The 16,413-nt window shown below is 39.1% G+C and overlaps 1 protein-coding gene across 1 annotated transcript; it reads right to left on the bottom strand.

Moving 5' to 3' along the window:
• Window positions 1-510: 510 nt before the first annotated feature.
• Window positions 511-15,988, bottom strand: qdpra (quinoid dihydropteridine reductase a). Its single transcript, XM_067599914.1, has 7 exons — window positions 15,824-15,988; window positions 15,612-15,704; window positions 13,695-13,791; window positions 13,036-13,176; window positions 8,332-8,440; window positions 5,899-5,982; window positions 511-1,661 (listed from the first exon to the last, which is right to left on the bottom strand). The coding sequence occupies exons 1-7, from the start codon at window positions 15,905-15,907 to the stop codon at window positions 1,559-1,561; spliced, it is 711 nt and encodes a 236-aa protein (XP_067456015.1). The 5' UTR covers window positions 15,908-15,988; the 3' UTR covers window positions 511-1,558.
• Window positions 15,989-16,413: the final 425 nt, after the last annotated feature.

Below are 16,413 nucleotides of genomic sequence, written 5' to 3'. Positions count from 1 at the left end.
TAATTGGACTGTAAACAACGACTGGCACACGGGAGAGAAAGTCTTGGCCTGGATATCTGTTATCCATTTATCTGTTTGCTGCACCAGAATCCCCAAAATATTGGCTTTTGCTCCCAGAGGCTATATCGTCTTCAGATAGATAGCCGATTGGTTCCGACATTACTTAGTAGCCATCTCTATATTTAACAGTAAGTTTAGGTTTTGGACATTTACAGAATGGATAATCTTCATCTTGTGTCATCACGGACAGGTGTAGTGTCATGACTGTAATTTTTTGTTCAATGCAACACACAGTATTTTGGGATTGTAAGCAGAAAGTAGTGTACATGCCATGGACACTACTCGTTCCATTGTTGGAATTTCTGAGGGCATGCAAATTTCAAACACAGAGCTCTTGGGATATATAACTATAAGCTTCAAAACAAGCTACTAAATGGACCTTGAGGTGAGATTGTTTTGTTAACTACTGTTTCCAGGGCAAAAAAAGAACTTTGAACTTCACATAGTTCCTTTATTTTGATTTATTTTATTGTGAATTTGACACAGTTACAATACATGACTTAGAAAACTCACAACAGGACAGAGCACCTTTTTCATACCTAGGACACCAAGGACACTTGGACTTGATAGTCACCAACATAAAATAAGGCCACTCCACTCCAAAGCGTATTGTCCGTATGCGAGAAGACAGCGGCTTTCTTCAACTTTGAGGTTCCGCAGTGGCAGAGGATCTTCAAGGACTACAAACAGTACAAACTAAAAAGGTCTACAGACGTCACAGAGGAATGACATTGTCTTGAGTTGAATGTCTCTAGGTACAATATGACTGTATGTATTGTAGGTATGAAGTTCCTAGTAAGCATTTTGGAGAGAGAAGGGTCCTTATAAGTAGATTGAAGACACGGATCATTCTTTTTCTGCAGTTTTCCACATTCTAATGATTGTAATAACACTGCTTTGACAGAATTACTATAGTATCATATCACAAATTATATATGGATCTTAATCAGTGGCTGCTAGCACACAGGCTGGACCGAATAAGATCTAAATACACATTTTGATATGAAATGTTTTTCATTTAGCACAATTTCACTTCACTTTTAAATAAAGTCTGAATACTTTGAAGAAATTCTCAAAATTGTCGGAGAGCACCCTTCAGTCTGTGTACCCCAAACTGGCCAATGGTGTATTTCCATTTCTGAAGATTTAACACGGTCTGATTGACTGCAACAGTGGGATAATTGCAGTGACCTACAGCTAGATGGCGCTGTGAGCCTGCATTTGCACTGAGAGCCCCCCCTTCTCTTCACCCCACCAGAACAAACCCATCTAGCCGTCATCTCTCCACCTCCCTATTTCATTCAGTTCCTCTCTGTCACCATCTCTCTTCTTCACCTCTATACCCTGCAACCCTCTTCATCACTCCCCCCATCTCACCAACTCTCCTGCCCCATATCCTCCCCTCTCTCCTCATCTCTCCCTCTGCTTCAATCCATCTTTATCTCTTCCTCTCTCCTCCCCAACCCCCATCACTGTCTCCACAGCTCCACTCTGTCCTCTACTGTGCAGCTACAACCTGGGTTACGCCTCCAGAGGTCAGCAGCTGCATCAGGTTTCCTGAAGCCGGCCGGTTCACCCCAGTGGACCAGTTGAAGAACATCCTGCAGCAACATGAAGAAACAGAAGTAGTATTTGTAAATATATTGCGGCTGTCAACTTGCAAAAAAAACCTGCAACATCCCCGATTCAATTCCAGCCTGGGACCTTTGATGAAAGTCAAACCCCCCCCTTTCTCTCCAGTGTTTCCTGCCTGTATCTCAACTGTCACTTTCGCATAAAAGGCAAACTGCCCAAAAAATAATCTTAAGAAAGAGAATATATTTTAATTTTGAACACTGTCCTAGTTCTAATTTATATGGTAACTTTTTTCTGTGCATTAATAAACATTAAGTGTAAAATCTCAATTGCCTGTGGACTTAAATCAATAAAATGCACAGTAGCTGCTTTTATATACCCATTTTTAATTAGCACCTACAGTATGTATGCTGAATTATTAATGTAGGATTTATTTGGGATTGCAGTTCTATAAAACGGCAGTCTGTGTTTAAATAAGCATGGATTTTGGTCAGTTAAACCCAAGCTAGTTTCACCAGTGAGAGTGATAATTGGTAACGAGGCATAACAGCTAGATTGTTGCTATAGTTACCTGCAGCTGAATACACCCTGCACACTTATATAGAAAAGTGGTTAAAATGTTGATTGGGACCATGTTTCAGGTGTACAAATAACAGAAATCTGCCTACAAATCAGAAACAAGTTGGCATGGTAAAAATGAGGATCTACAATTTACCGAGACTAACACTAGAACTGGTTATTGAACCTCAGTAGTACCTGGTACCAAATAAAATGTGTCCACCGATAGCATCAGGTATCAAAAACTGAAAACTACCCAAAGCTGGCATCAAATTCTGGGTCAGATACAGACTTGTTTACTTATTCTTTATCAGATATTAGTCCATTTCAAATCACAATTTTGCAACTTTTAGACAGTATTTTATTTGTTTAAGCAAAGTTTATGTACAGCTTCTAGTGTTAGACAGATATCAAATCAAAACTAAAAATTTCATACTATACTCAGCCTTAACTAGCACTAGAATCCCATCTCATAAAGGATTTAACTTTGTAGTCTTTAACTGTCGAGTGATGACACATGTAGAGAGGGGATACTTCATATCTTTTGAATGTGCTACATAAATAGGTTTACCTTGCCTTGAATAATAAACTTCAAAACCTATTTTTTTGAAAAGTAATGATGATGTACTGGAGGATCAGGTTTTAGGTTTTATGACTGACATTTGTCATTTAGAAAGCCAGAAAGGTAAGTAGATGAAAGGGAAAGGGACAATGATAAAAGGGACAACGGATTGGCACCTCTTTTAATTTTCCACCATCCAGATAGTTTCTATCTCTGTCCTCAGACCCTCATCTGTTTCCTCGGGGATTATCAAACTGGATCAAATCCCATCTAATCTCTCCAGCCCTCCACACAGTGTAAACACTGTGGTAATCAACACAAACTTCTGTCTAAATGCAGCCAGCATTTATACTGATGTGGAGCTCTCTCAAAGGCAAGGCAAGTTCCTAGTGTACTCTTAGAAATGGCTGAGTTTATATTTCCAGTCTAATTAATTCAACCTGTTATTCAAATTCGCAATTTTCATCAACCTGTTTCAAAAAATTTCATGAATTGAGTAGGACCGTTTACACGTCTTATTCATTTTTATACTGTACATCTTCGTTAAGAAAATGTAATAACACTGCTTAATTAGTCTTTGTAGTTCACTGACATGTCAAACAACACTATTACAATATTTTGTATCAAGCAAACTGTTAAGTGCAATGTAATTAAACTGTCATGTAAACTGTAAATACTACAGAGTTTGACTGAATCTTTGATACAACATATGCAGGCTTGCAGCAGGTTATCAGCAATGTACTTTGTATTACAGGCTGATTTGTTGTTTGTCACTGTGTTCTTATATTCTTATTGCACAACTGGCTAAATGTTTTGTCAGCTATTTCCAGCAGCTTTAATCAAGTTTGATAACTGAAAATGACTCTGTGATCTAAAGCATCTATGGGGTGTCAGTCCGTCAGAATCAAAGAGCGAGGCCGTTTTGCTGCGACACTGAACAATCAAAGAGAAATTCTCTTCTCATCAGACACATGAAGACATGTTTCAGTGTCAATAAGGGACATGGCTGTGATCAGAGACATGTAAATTACTACACTCTCACACCACTTACTGCCCAGATAGCAAAACTGCTGTGGCCCATATCCGGCCGACACCCGACATTGCCCACATACTGCATGGAATGATGGCACTTGGACGGTCTGTTCCTGTTTGCCAGATCCGGGCCACAAGCAAACCATAGCAATGCCACATGTAAACCAAAAACTAAACAAATAAACCAAATCTGGCCTACATCTGGACCACAGTTCATTTTTATTCTGGCCCTGATCGGGCCCACATACCGCGTGGAATGATAGCACTTGGGCGGTCCGCTCCTGTTTGCCAGTTCAGGGCCACAAGCACAGCATTACTGCATGTCAACCAAGAACGAACCAAATAATCCTAATGTTCATATGGCCCACATCCTGCATGGAATTTTGGCATTTTGGCAATGTACTCCTGTTTGCCAGCAACAGACCTAGCAACATTGTTTTCGCAGTCACAGTCAACAAGCAAGTGGTTTGCTAATTCCAGGGCCTGTGGATAAAGCATTTGTGTGTCACTGGAAAGACAGCTGCCTTAAGCTGTGCAGCCCTCAACAAGGTGCTATCAGTTAATGAGTTCAATTGGGTATGTGTGGGGCTCAACCCTAATTGCACCAAACAAGGCAATTGCTTATAAACTCCATGTTTATAAGAGGAGGAGGCCAGGGCACACTTTGCTGTAGAAAAATAATCTTCTAGGAGCATTTCCAGAGAATCTTACCTTAACAGTTGTAGACATTATCGGTGTGTATGCACATTCACCTCTAAAATTTTATGATTCATTTAGAACCACAGTAAATCATATCTCATATCATATCATATCACATCCAGATCAGCCAGTTCTGAGTATACCGTATCTTGGCCAAAACTGGTCCAGATATGTTTTAAGATGACCAGGCCACATTGGCTGCATCATATGTTGGCCACCTCAGGCTCACTTCCAGATTAGCCAGTACTAATTGTGCCGCATCTTTACCTATAGTGGCCCAATACTGTTCAACCATATTTGGGCCATATTCACCATTTCAAATACAGGCCATTCCAGGCTTACACCCTGATTAGCCAGTGCTTACTATGTTGTACATTTGCCAGAACTGGCCCAGATATGTTTTAAGATAAACAGGCCACATTTGCTGCATCATATCCGGGGCCACTTCAGGCTCACATTCAGATAAGCCAGTATCAATTATGCCACATCTTTACCTAAAGTAGCCCGATAATGTTCAGCAATATATGGGCCATATTTACTATTTCAAATGTGGGCCACATTAGGCTCACACTATGACAGCCAGTGCTAACTGTGCCATACAATTGCCAAAAGTGGGCCAATTTGTTGTATAGTATTAAGGCCATATTTACCATATCATATGTCGACCACTTTAGGTTCACATCAAGTCAAGCCAGTGCTTACTGTGCAGTATCTTTGTCAGAACTGGCCTTGGTATGTTTTAAGATAACCTGGCCACATTTGCTGCACCATATGTGGGCCACTTTTGGTTTACACCCACATTAACCATTGTTGACTGTGCCAGATCTTTGCCAAAGATGGCCCACATTTGTTTTGTGATATTTGCGCCATATTCACTATGTATCACATGGGCGACTTTAGGGTCACATCCAGATTACACATCGCCGAAAGCACCGCATCTTTGCCCAAAATGGCCCACATTTGTTTTGGAATATTTGGACATTATTTGTTATTTTACATCTAGGCCACTTCAGGCTCACATCCATTTTGTCCGGGCCAAAGGAAGGCCAGCACATCATTGCCTGAAGTGGCCCACTTCTGTATGCTATCTGGGTGTATATTCCAGACAACCATCTTTCATTGAGAGTAAAAGGTAAGTGTTGAAAGCATTTTTTTAAATAAAGGAGATCTGACGGGTTAAGCGTAAATGAGAATACAAAAAAAAGGTAAGTTACAACACTAGACATCACAGATTGATGATGCAAATGTCCTGGGTGGTAGATTATTGGATGCAAAGGCAGAAGAGACAAATCTGTCATTTTGTGGTCTGTTTAATGAAAAAACAATTTTGTTCCCTCATAATTTTTAAAAAAATTCTTCAAACAGCCACTAAGTAAGACAGAAAAGGCACTATCATTCGCTCCGGCACTCACTCTGCAATGAACTCCAGTGACGTCCAGGAACTGAAATCTGCGTCAGGCATGAACTTCCTGTTCATTGGCGTATCCAAGGTAACCCTGCCAAATTAAACCAGATGACAATCAGGGTGAGTAGCAGCGTCTGGACAATGGAGAGAGAGCAGAGCTGGCAGTCTGAATTATCTCCACACAAACAAAGCGCTGCATACAGGGGTTGTGTGGATTTTTTTCTTTTTAAAAGAAAAAAGTTCAAGTCATTTGCATCGTGTTTCCATTTTATTATCATATTCATGACTTGAAATATCACTTAGCAATTCAACACAGCATGTTGTTCATATCACCTTTGTTACAAGCAAATAATATTAACATGCATTGTCCCAGTGTAATTTGCCTTTAAACAATAAAACATCCTGACCTAGCTGCTCATTGTACTGTAGTATTTTAGGAGGGAATCATCATGGTGTACAAGTTCTATACATATATTAAAAAGCATGAAAAAAATTCTCATAAAGACGGAAGAGGGTGCATAAATACAAATCCTTATTTCTTTGTTGCTTTCTGAAAAACTAACTGAGGAAAAGTCAATAGTTTTGAAATATTTCAATTAAAAGAAGCTGTCATTCAACTAGAACCTGGGTTTTGCAGGAAAACAGTGTATACTGTGACTTTCACATATATTACATAGTGTCGCTATATGTTGGTACAGCAGGACTAGGGGGGTTGGGGCATGCAGACTAAAGCAGAAATGCAAGTCATGAGGCTAATGCTAAACAGATGTGACAGCATGCTGGAGAGGCAGACTCAGTCCAGCCTCTTGTTGGTGGAAAATGCAACCAAAGAGGGTGCAGGAGCCGGATACACCCCTGAAAATGCATTTCTAGCTTCTCATGATGACAATGCAAAAAACACTGGTTTTAAATTCAATATGTGCACAGAGGAGGCGGTGATGCAAAGGCTATTGTGTGCGTCATTCATTTAAAACAGATCATGTGCATGACGAGAGATTTACTGGGTAAAATTGGCAGCCTTATTCATCTTTTTTTCCTTTTCTCCTGCGGCTTATCTTCACCTACATTCTTATCCATCTAACATAAAGGAGTATGTGGCACAGCTAATTTTACAGCACAATAGCTTTCATCTTCACTCGTTTTACTGGCGGCTTGCAATGTTGGCTGAATTTAAAGCTGCTATGTGCAAGATCTTTATGTTGAATATACACAACTTCTCTTTTAACCTAAAGCACAATATGAGGCTGTAACAGAAAAGAGAATCCCCTCCACACTAACAAAGACACTGATCATGTGTCCTGTTTTGCAAATTCTGATGCTGGATGTGGATATGACTTATTGTTGATACAAATCTGTTTCGTACCAGCAATAAGTAATAAAACTTCAGAGCGAAAACACAACATCTAACAATCATGCAAGGGAATTAAAATATATCACTCTCATCTGTTTGTTATGAAGCATCATGGACCATCTGGATCAGTAAACATGAGTGTGTTGTGTGCAGTTTACTAGCGGCTATGGAAGTTCAAGGTCATGTACTAGTTTTCTTTTGTTGCTTTTTGCATAAAAAGGTCACTCCAGTGATTTTACACATGAAGTTAAGTTGACTCATCAAGAGGAGTCCTAAAACAGCCTGTGAAAACAGTTGTATAATGTCTTCTGTAGCTCTAGAGGGAGCTTTTAAAAGTTTGAAAAAAAAAACCCAAAAACCAAATGATGTAATCAGGGTTAACTCAACTTGAGACCTCTTTCTAACAAAAAGCCTGCAATACAAACTGAAGGTGTGGAATTAAATTCTACACACTGGCCCTTAAAGTACCGATTTTTTTAAGTTAAACTGCCAGAGAAATAAACCGTTTCATATGTTTTCCTTCCACGGTCTACAGAAGCAAGCAGAATTTAAAGATGAACAGCCACTCTGAGACGGAGACGGAGTAGACTGCCTTACCAACCAAAAGGCAAAATTAGTCAGACATCGGTTTGTGCAAAGTGTTTATTTCTGTGTGAGGAATTCTCTTGACCTTTAAAAAGGAACTTCTTCACTGAAAATCTATCTTCTGAGGATTAAATAATCATATGGATCGTCAGCAAGTTAATTATACTGCAGATGTGGTGAGACATTTCCATGGACGTTTTTCCTGTGGCAATGGTTTGCCATTAGAATCCATTGTAACTGCTGTGAAGCCAAGAAGACTACAGTGGCCATCTGTTAGACAAAGCTGTTACTTTTACAGATCCACTTTTGAGCCTACAGGAGATATGAATTTGAAACTCAAAATATAGGTTTTTGGTTGACTATCCTTTCGAGCTCTCCATTGTCCTACCTGTCACACACCATGGTTTAGGTGAGCCATTGGAGCGCTGTATACAATTCACCAACGTCAGGACTAAATGTGCGTTATGACCAAATGTGTACACAGCATTTCAATGCAGTACTTACGGTAGTATAGCCACAGCAGCAGCTCCTGATGGCATCCCACTGTTCTTTGCTGCTAGACTCTGACACAGCTGGTGGACAGCAGCTTTGGCCATGCCATACCCTACCATGCCTGGGGGTTACAGAGAGGATATTCTTTTTAGTGTCTTGGAAAACATTCAGTTTGCAAAGGTTAGACCACAAACCACATCAAATGCAAAACACACCTTGTGCAAGAGTGGATGACATTGATTTAGCAGAGAGAGGTCAAGTGGAAAGACATCAGTAAATCTATGGAAGGAACATCTTGAGACTTAAAACTGAAGTAGTAACCAGGTAAAATGCAACCCAGTTCTTCACACTGTGATATAGGGTTGCGACTAACGATTATTTCATTATCAATGAATCTAATGATTGATCTGACTGGTTAGTCGTTTTGTCTATAAAATGTCAGAATATAGTGAAAAATATCAGTTATAGTTGCCCCTCAGCCCAATGTGATGTCTTCAAATGTTTTGTCCGACTGACAGTCCAAAACCATCATGTATGACAAAGAAAAGCATTAAATCATCAAATTTGACATCCTCGAATCAGCTAAATTTTGCATTTTTGCTTAAAAAATTAGTGAAAGGATTATTTGACTTAGAAAAATAGTTGCAGATTAATTTTCTGTTACAGCTCTACAAAAGTAAATGCATAAACAAAATCACATAGATTCACTGACTACATGCAACACATCTGTTACTGCTTGTTCTCTTCCCTCTACTTAGTGTGTTGTTTTCACATTAAACCAGCCTTGGATAACTTGGAGCGATGTTTTGTAGCTTCAGCATCTGGATTCAGTAAGTCCCCCCTCTAAATTGGCTTTCCAAAGAATGCTAAGCATCTGCTCCACCCCCCTCAACCAATCTTATGACAGGCTTGCTGAGATACCTTACAAAGAACTGACCAATGGGAACAAGGGGTAGTGACACGACTTTTCTTCAAAGCTTTTGTTTTTCTCCAAGAGCAAAATGGAGACTAAATCTAAGGGATACCAGGGTTAGGGATACCAGTCATGCAGTAGTCTAAGAACACTGAAATCAACACTGCATTGATTTGTTGCATATATGCAACTGTACATTATATACCCTCCAGGTTAGCCTGCAGGTTTAGACATCCTGTACCTGACAGGCCACACGTTCATTCCCTGCGTCCATCAACAATTAAATCTCCTAATTATTCAGTTTGTCCTTGAAACCCACTCTGCTGTCACTGTACGCCTTTTAGGAGCGACAGCTTAAGTCCAACATATAAATGTGAAGAGGGAGGGCTCAGACTAATTAAGGTTGTACTCACTTAGTGCAAAAGCTTGCAGAAAATGAAGTAGTCTTGTCTGTGCTTATTAAGTCATAATTAGCTGAAATAATGCAGGCTGCAGTCTGCGTGTCAATGCTACATACAAGCTTAAAGGAAAAATTATTTGCTATGAATATGAGGATTTCTTAAAACTAGGTCACTTATCAAGTAGAAATGTGCAATTATGCTGGAAATGTGTGCCCTATGACTAGAGGAGACTAGCTGGTCATTCCCCATACCGCTCATAAGGGGGAATCCTACAACAACCAGAATGCATTGCATGCATCTCGTCCAATCAGACTGACTGACTCTACTGACGGTGTGCTCATGGCTGGAAAATACTGATTATGATAATCATATTATTTGGTCAATTAGTCTAATGTCACTGGCATTACATTCTCTAATTTGCAGTATGCTATGTTATTTTTGTGATATGTAATTTAAAATCTTCCCAGTTTACATGATTTTGATGAGGTGCTGTGTCAGATGTGTCAACCATTTCCTATTACCTTTTAAATTCTAAAAGCTCACTCTAAACGGGTCATTTGTCAGTTTACAGTTGGTTCAGTTAGCTACGTAGCAGTTACACAAGTTAGTCAGTATCTGTAAATACTTAGTAACAACTCATCTCTATGGAATAACTATCGTGTGGCTCAACACTTCTTATTTTAGTGATGCATAAATCTCTACTTAAAAACACTTACATTAAAACTATGTTAACTTAGAATTTACTAACTTGTGATGCAACCGGCTCCAGGGAAAAAGATGCATTTGGACACTGGATCATGAGAAGCTACATTTGGAGAGCCTAAACAAAAGACTTATAGAGTCCCAGATTGTCACTCCATCACTTCATATCCACTTCTATTCAGATTAAAATCTTGCACTATTGACTTTTCACAGGCTAATCCGCATCTACTGTGTGTTAAAATGAGGACTGGACTGAGGCTGTGGGCTGGTTTTCTGTGCATCCAAACACTGAAAGCTATATTTTGCATCTTCAAATCTTTGGAGGATAATCAGATTGGGGATTATGAAACAAAATGCAAGTCACATGGAGTCCCCTCCTCCTCCACCTCTGGGGTTCAACCTCTGTTTCAAATCCGATGTTGGAGGTTAAGATTATTTTTTTAAAAAAGCATTCACGTGGTTTGCCAACCCTTTCTTAGTCTATCACCTTTCAAGTTTGCTCTGGAATTTCTAGTAAAGTTGGATTACAATTCTGGTGGACACCATCGAACGCAACACTAAAACATTTAGATGAGGGAACTTGTTTTTGTTCAGGAACATTTGGTCAATCCCAAAACAGAAAGAAAAAAACAGAAAACGAGTTTGATTAATTATCTTACACATCTGCTTATCGTTTCCAACATTTAACTGGGTATTCATTCATAAAACTTTTACTAACAACAACAGTCGAAGCCAATACAATTAGTCATCCTAATCTGCTTTCCTGTTTCCATTGCACAGATGATCTGGATTTGGCGGATGCTTATTAACTTTTCACTCACTTTGTTTGATCAAAGCACACAGAAGAAAAGGATGAGCATGAGCACCTCTCAACACTGTTTGTTATATTTCCTACCATCTGGCTCTTAATATAGCCTAACATTTAATTAGAACTCACAGAAATTGGATTTTTGGAAAACAAGACGATAACTTTCACAGTTCTTTAACGTTTAATTTACAATTCCAAAAAGGAGTCGGTCCTTCACAGGAGCAGCATCCTACATAAATACAAGCTTAGTCAAAAGAGAACAATAGATATTAGGTGAGCGTTAACACACACTGTCCATGTGCATAATGTGTGCTGCCGCAACTGCTGAGTCATTCTCTTCCTAAGCCAGCAGCCAATGAGCTTGTCGGCCCTGTGCTGAGCCAGGGCTTTGTTTGCTGTGGAGTTGGATCTCAGCCCATCACATGGTTAGCTCAGATACAGGCAGAGCTGGACATCACATGGCATCACGCCAAATCCTTTCTGGGTGCCACGGAGGCCAACATGAGTTAGGCTGCTGTCACATGATACTTTGGCTGCAGCTAACAATGATATGGATTGATCTATTGAATATTTATTTGATTAACTGATTAACTGTTTAGTGTATAAAGCGTCGTAAAATAATGAAAAATTCCTGTCACAAGAGCTGCAATGATTAGTAGATTGACTATTCTGTTAATTGATTCTTCGTTTTGAGTCATTTTTTTAAAAACATAAATAAATATGAATAATAAATGCAAAAAATCTCTGGTTCCAGCTTCTTAAATATGAATATTTTCTGGTTTCTAGAGTCCTCCGTGATCTCTGGGTTACCTTTGGGTGGTGAACCGTTGGTTGGGACAAGAGACACTTTAAGACAAGGCTGACTGTTGCTGTCATTCAATTCCATCTCAGCTCTACATGGTAACAACAGTCACTCATAGTAAGAATAAAATCCACCTGCACACTAAAAGTACAATGTTTCTCATTTGATTCTGGAGCTAAACAATAATCCAACATATTATTCAATACCGATCATCTGAACTGTGCACTTATGCAGTTTTTATATTACTATACACACACACTAGATACTGTATATTATGAATAAAACCAAACAAAATCAATGTTAATAAAGTTATAGTGATACTTGTGTTTACTGTATAAGTGAAAAGTACTAGAAGAATGTGTCACAAAACAAAATCTGAAAAAAAAAGGATAATTTATTTTAACATGTATTATATTTTTATTATCATGCATTTCAAAGGAATGAATATTTGTTTAGGGAACATCCTGATTTGTTATTTGATAGACGATACTAATATTGGTAATAATAAATACATTTATTCAACCAATTTTTGTCGCATTTGATTCATTTGGCATCTTTTGCTTTTGTCATCTTTAGCTTCTTTGATGAACACCAGTTAGTTACATTTTAAATATTTGCCTTGTTCAGGATATCTTATAATAAGTGAGCAGGTCAGGGTAGAGTCAACTGATCAAGGACACTGATGGAGCACAGCGCTGCTGATGGACAAACAGGCAAACCAAACCATTGACTTTTTGTCTATGAAGCAGACTCTCTAACCACTGAACCACACTGCTGCCACGGAGCTCTTAGGCTATTCCATCTTTTTTTTCTCTTGTTTTGTTTCTTGGATCCATTTTATCGACACCTTTTCCTCTCGCTATTGTTCACTGTGTGAGATTCCCCACGGCTCTGATCAGTGTGTCAATCCACTTGTCAAAGCCCCACGGCGATTTCTATTACCAACATAATTCAAATTGGCAAGTTGGACAACAAAGACGTATGCGCAATGTAGTCTCCGATATGTCAAAGTCTGCCTGTTACCCTGACGTGACACGCGGCCTAACCAGATTATCACGATGAGAACAGTAAACACAAATGTGTGCCTTACCTCCGGTGCCTGACAGGGCTGCTTTGGCTCCAGACAAAGTCAACAGTCCGCCTGTTTTTAGGTGCAGAGCGGCGAGGTGGCTGGAAATAGTGGAGGTCCACACACTTTGCTTCCACATCAGATCTGTGTTTTTGTATAAATCTGGAAGACATGTGATTATAAAGAACAAATTTTGTTGTATGTTCAATAGATGCACCAGATTATTATGTGTTGACCTTTTAAAAGTCCCTACAGCCAGGAACAACATGTGTGATAAGGCAGGATTTGGGAATAACATCCCTCAAATGCTAATTAGCGGCACAGTGGATATCAAGTCTTGTCCTTATTATTCAGAGAACAGCTTGTTTCCTTTACCGCCAGTTGCAGTTTTTCATGCTGGCTGTAGATAAATGCAAAAAAAACTGGCAGGATAAGAAAGGGCAATCCTCTTAGAACCAGATATAAAAGCTATTGTGTCACAGGGTTAAACAGAAAACTTCAAAGTCATCTTAATTGCCTTTTTGATTGTTTTTCTAAGAACTCGTGCAACATAAAATACAGAAATTCAAAAATAATACTCGAAATTATCTGAATTATTTTGGTTTGTTTCAAATTTAAGCAAGCAGGGAGAAAACTGGCTGTTGATTAATGTTGAGCAAACACAAAGTATGAACTCTGACCTTTGGAACTACAGTTTCCTCCTGCCCATCCTCCTGCCACACACAAGATGGCGTCCACTTTCTGTTCCCCTAGCAACCGGGCCACATCTGCCGTCACCTGCACAAAATGAGAGATAAGTACTGACGCCTTTTCATTAATGCCAAAGGGCACACACACAGGAGATGAAAGGCGTTTAAATGGCGATTACAGTTTCAGCTCACGCAGCAGCGAGGGTCGTGTCTAGACAGTAAGCCTAGATTTGCGTAACTCTCACGAGATTTGTGACTAACTTGAAAAAAAGTGGACTTAGAGGATTTTGCTGCAGTACATCGCTGTTTGCTTCCAACTGCGAGTGTCGCTACAATTGTCATGGTGTTTACTGTTACCATAAAAACGAAGGTCTCCTAACTTTTAAAGTAGTAACTTTAACCCACGCCACGTTTCAAGTGATCATAACCCAAACCATGATCTTTCCCCAACCCTAACCAAGTGGTTTTTTGTGCCTAAACCTAACCAGACCTCAGCCACAGCGCTGTCACATCATTCTCCTAATACGAATGCAGATGCTGAATCAAGTGCACATGTGTGAGAGTTTCGCAAATCTAGGGATACCATCTCGACACGACCAAAAGCTAGGGCAGTTCTATGCTGCGTTCAGGTCAACACAAAAAATGTTGGATGTTTGGGCAAAGTATTCACAGTAGCATCCAAGTAACACATACAGTCATTTGTTAGTTAGTTAGTAACAATCACAGTATGCTCCTATGATTGGATGAATTAAAAAGATAACTGTGCATACATGAGGAATGCAACAGAAATAAAAACATACAGAAGTTCATGCAAAGCACTTAAAAAATATATTATCCTGTATCTAAAAAAAGATATAACAACTATATTAACTGTTATATTTTACATTTTTATTTGACTCGTCCCTGCCTGCACCGTGTCTTTCATCCAGCTTGAACTGGTTAAGCAAAATAGAAAATGAAAGGCTCATGGATAATATAATTCATCTAAACGTGGGGGTTTGAAGGCTAAAATTGGTCCAACTTACACATTACAAAATGTGGATGCCTGCCATGAAAAAAGGCAGCCAAACTACCAATGTTGCAGAGGGCTGCAGCTAACAATTACTATATATACTGTTGATTAATCTTGCGATTATTTTTCCAATTAATTTTTTTGGTGTATATAAAACATCAACTTCCTGGAGTCCACGGTGACACCATCAAATTCACTATTTTTTAAAATGGCTTTTCATTAGTGTTTTGTTTGTCATGTTATGTTTTATTCATTTAATTATTAAGATTTGTATTCATTGTCTTCTACGTCTTGATTGGATTGAATTTTTTCCACTTTGTAATTGCACTGTGTATTTTATGTTTTTATGTATGTGAAGCACTTTGTAGACGTGTCTGTTGTTTAAGTGCTTATTATTTACTAATTAAGCCTATTATTATTATTCCTATCAAACTTAATTTGTCTGAACAGTCCAGCACGATATCAAATTTTCTTTAACATAAGAAAATTTGAGAACCTGAAACCCTCAAATTTTGGCATTTTTGCGTAAAAAAGGACCAAACTGATTAATCTACTATCAGAATCGTTGCCTATTCATTTTCCATTGATTAATCCACGAATCGTTGTAGCTCTACAATCAGCTCAGCTTGGGGCAAACCGCCTTTACTTTTCCCTTCTTTTCTAATTGTGACTTGAACGCAGCATGAAGCGTAAACATTTTCTAGCAAAGCTGTGTTACCTCATTAAATTACAATTTACAAATCATATATATGTCCTTGACTCTGCATGAGTATATTATATATTATATATATATATACATATATACCAAAACAACAGCTTTACTGCGGCTTGTTGGCTCTTCAGTTTGACATTTATCAGACAGGAACATCAAACATGTGAGTCCCGGTGCAGCTCACCTGTCCTGCCTGCTCGGAGAAAGATTCAGTCAACTTGACAATCACGTTTTCATTTGCCTCGTCATTTGCAGCCATGTCGATGTTAGCGACCCACTGTTTATTTCAGAGAGAGAGAGAGAGAGAAATAAGAGATGCAGTCAGCTTACCATCGGAGCTAAACATCTTCACGGTTTAGCACTGCAGCCTGTTAGCAATGTGTTCTCTGCACTCACCCATCCTTTGGATTTGAAATGTTGAACGCACTTTGAGCCCAGAGCGCCTCTTCCGCCATACACGATCACCCGGTTAGCAGCCATGTTTACGCTCTGATCGGCAGTGAGCAGTGACCGAGCTGAGGCCGAGCGACAGCTGAAATACAGACAGGCGCGAGGAGGAGGAGGAGGAGGAGAAGGAGAAGGAGGCGTTTCTGTAGTGGGGCAACAAGTTGGCGGAACTAATGGTGCTTTCACTGACGGTCGGACATACCGAAATTAAGTGGTCTCAATGTTAAAGTGTATTTGGCTTCATTGTTTTTCTTTACTATGTTAAAGATTGGGCTCACAGTTTTTCAAGTCTGTCTTAAAACAATAGTTAGGAGCCCAGATGAACACTGAAAGAGGTTTTCATTGCTGTAACCATTCCTCCTGTTCATACCGGCTATTAAAAGATCCCTTTCAAATGCATGTTAGATGTAAGTTGTGCAAAATTGTGTTTAAATTTTTATCTGAAGCTTATATGAAGCTTTAGCAGTCTGAGTTAGTCACATCAAGTGAATATCTGCCACATTTACAGTCTTTTTAGCATCAAATTCCCTCTTTGTGTT

Source organism: Thunnus thynnus, chromosome 9 (assembly GCF_963924715.1).
Source record: "Thunnus thynnus chromosome 9, fThuThy2.1, whole genome shotgun sequence".
NCBI lineage: Eukaryota > Metazoa > Chordata > Actinopteri > Scombriformes > Scombridae > Thunnus > Thunnus thynnus.
The sequence above is the reverse complement of the archived record's forward strand: the minus strand, read 5'-3'. Positions and strand labels throughout refer to the sequence as shown.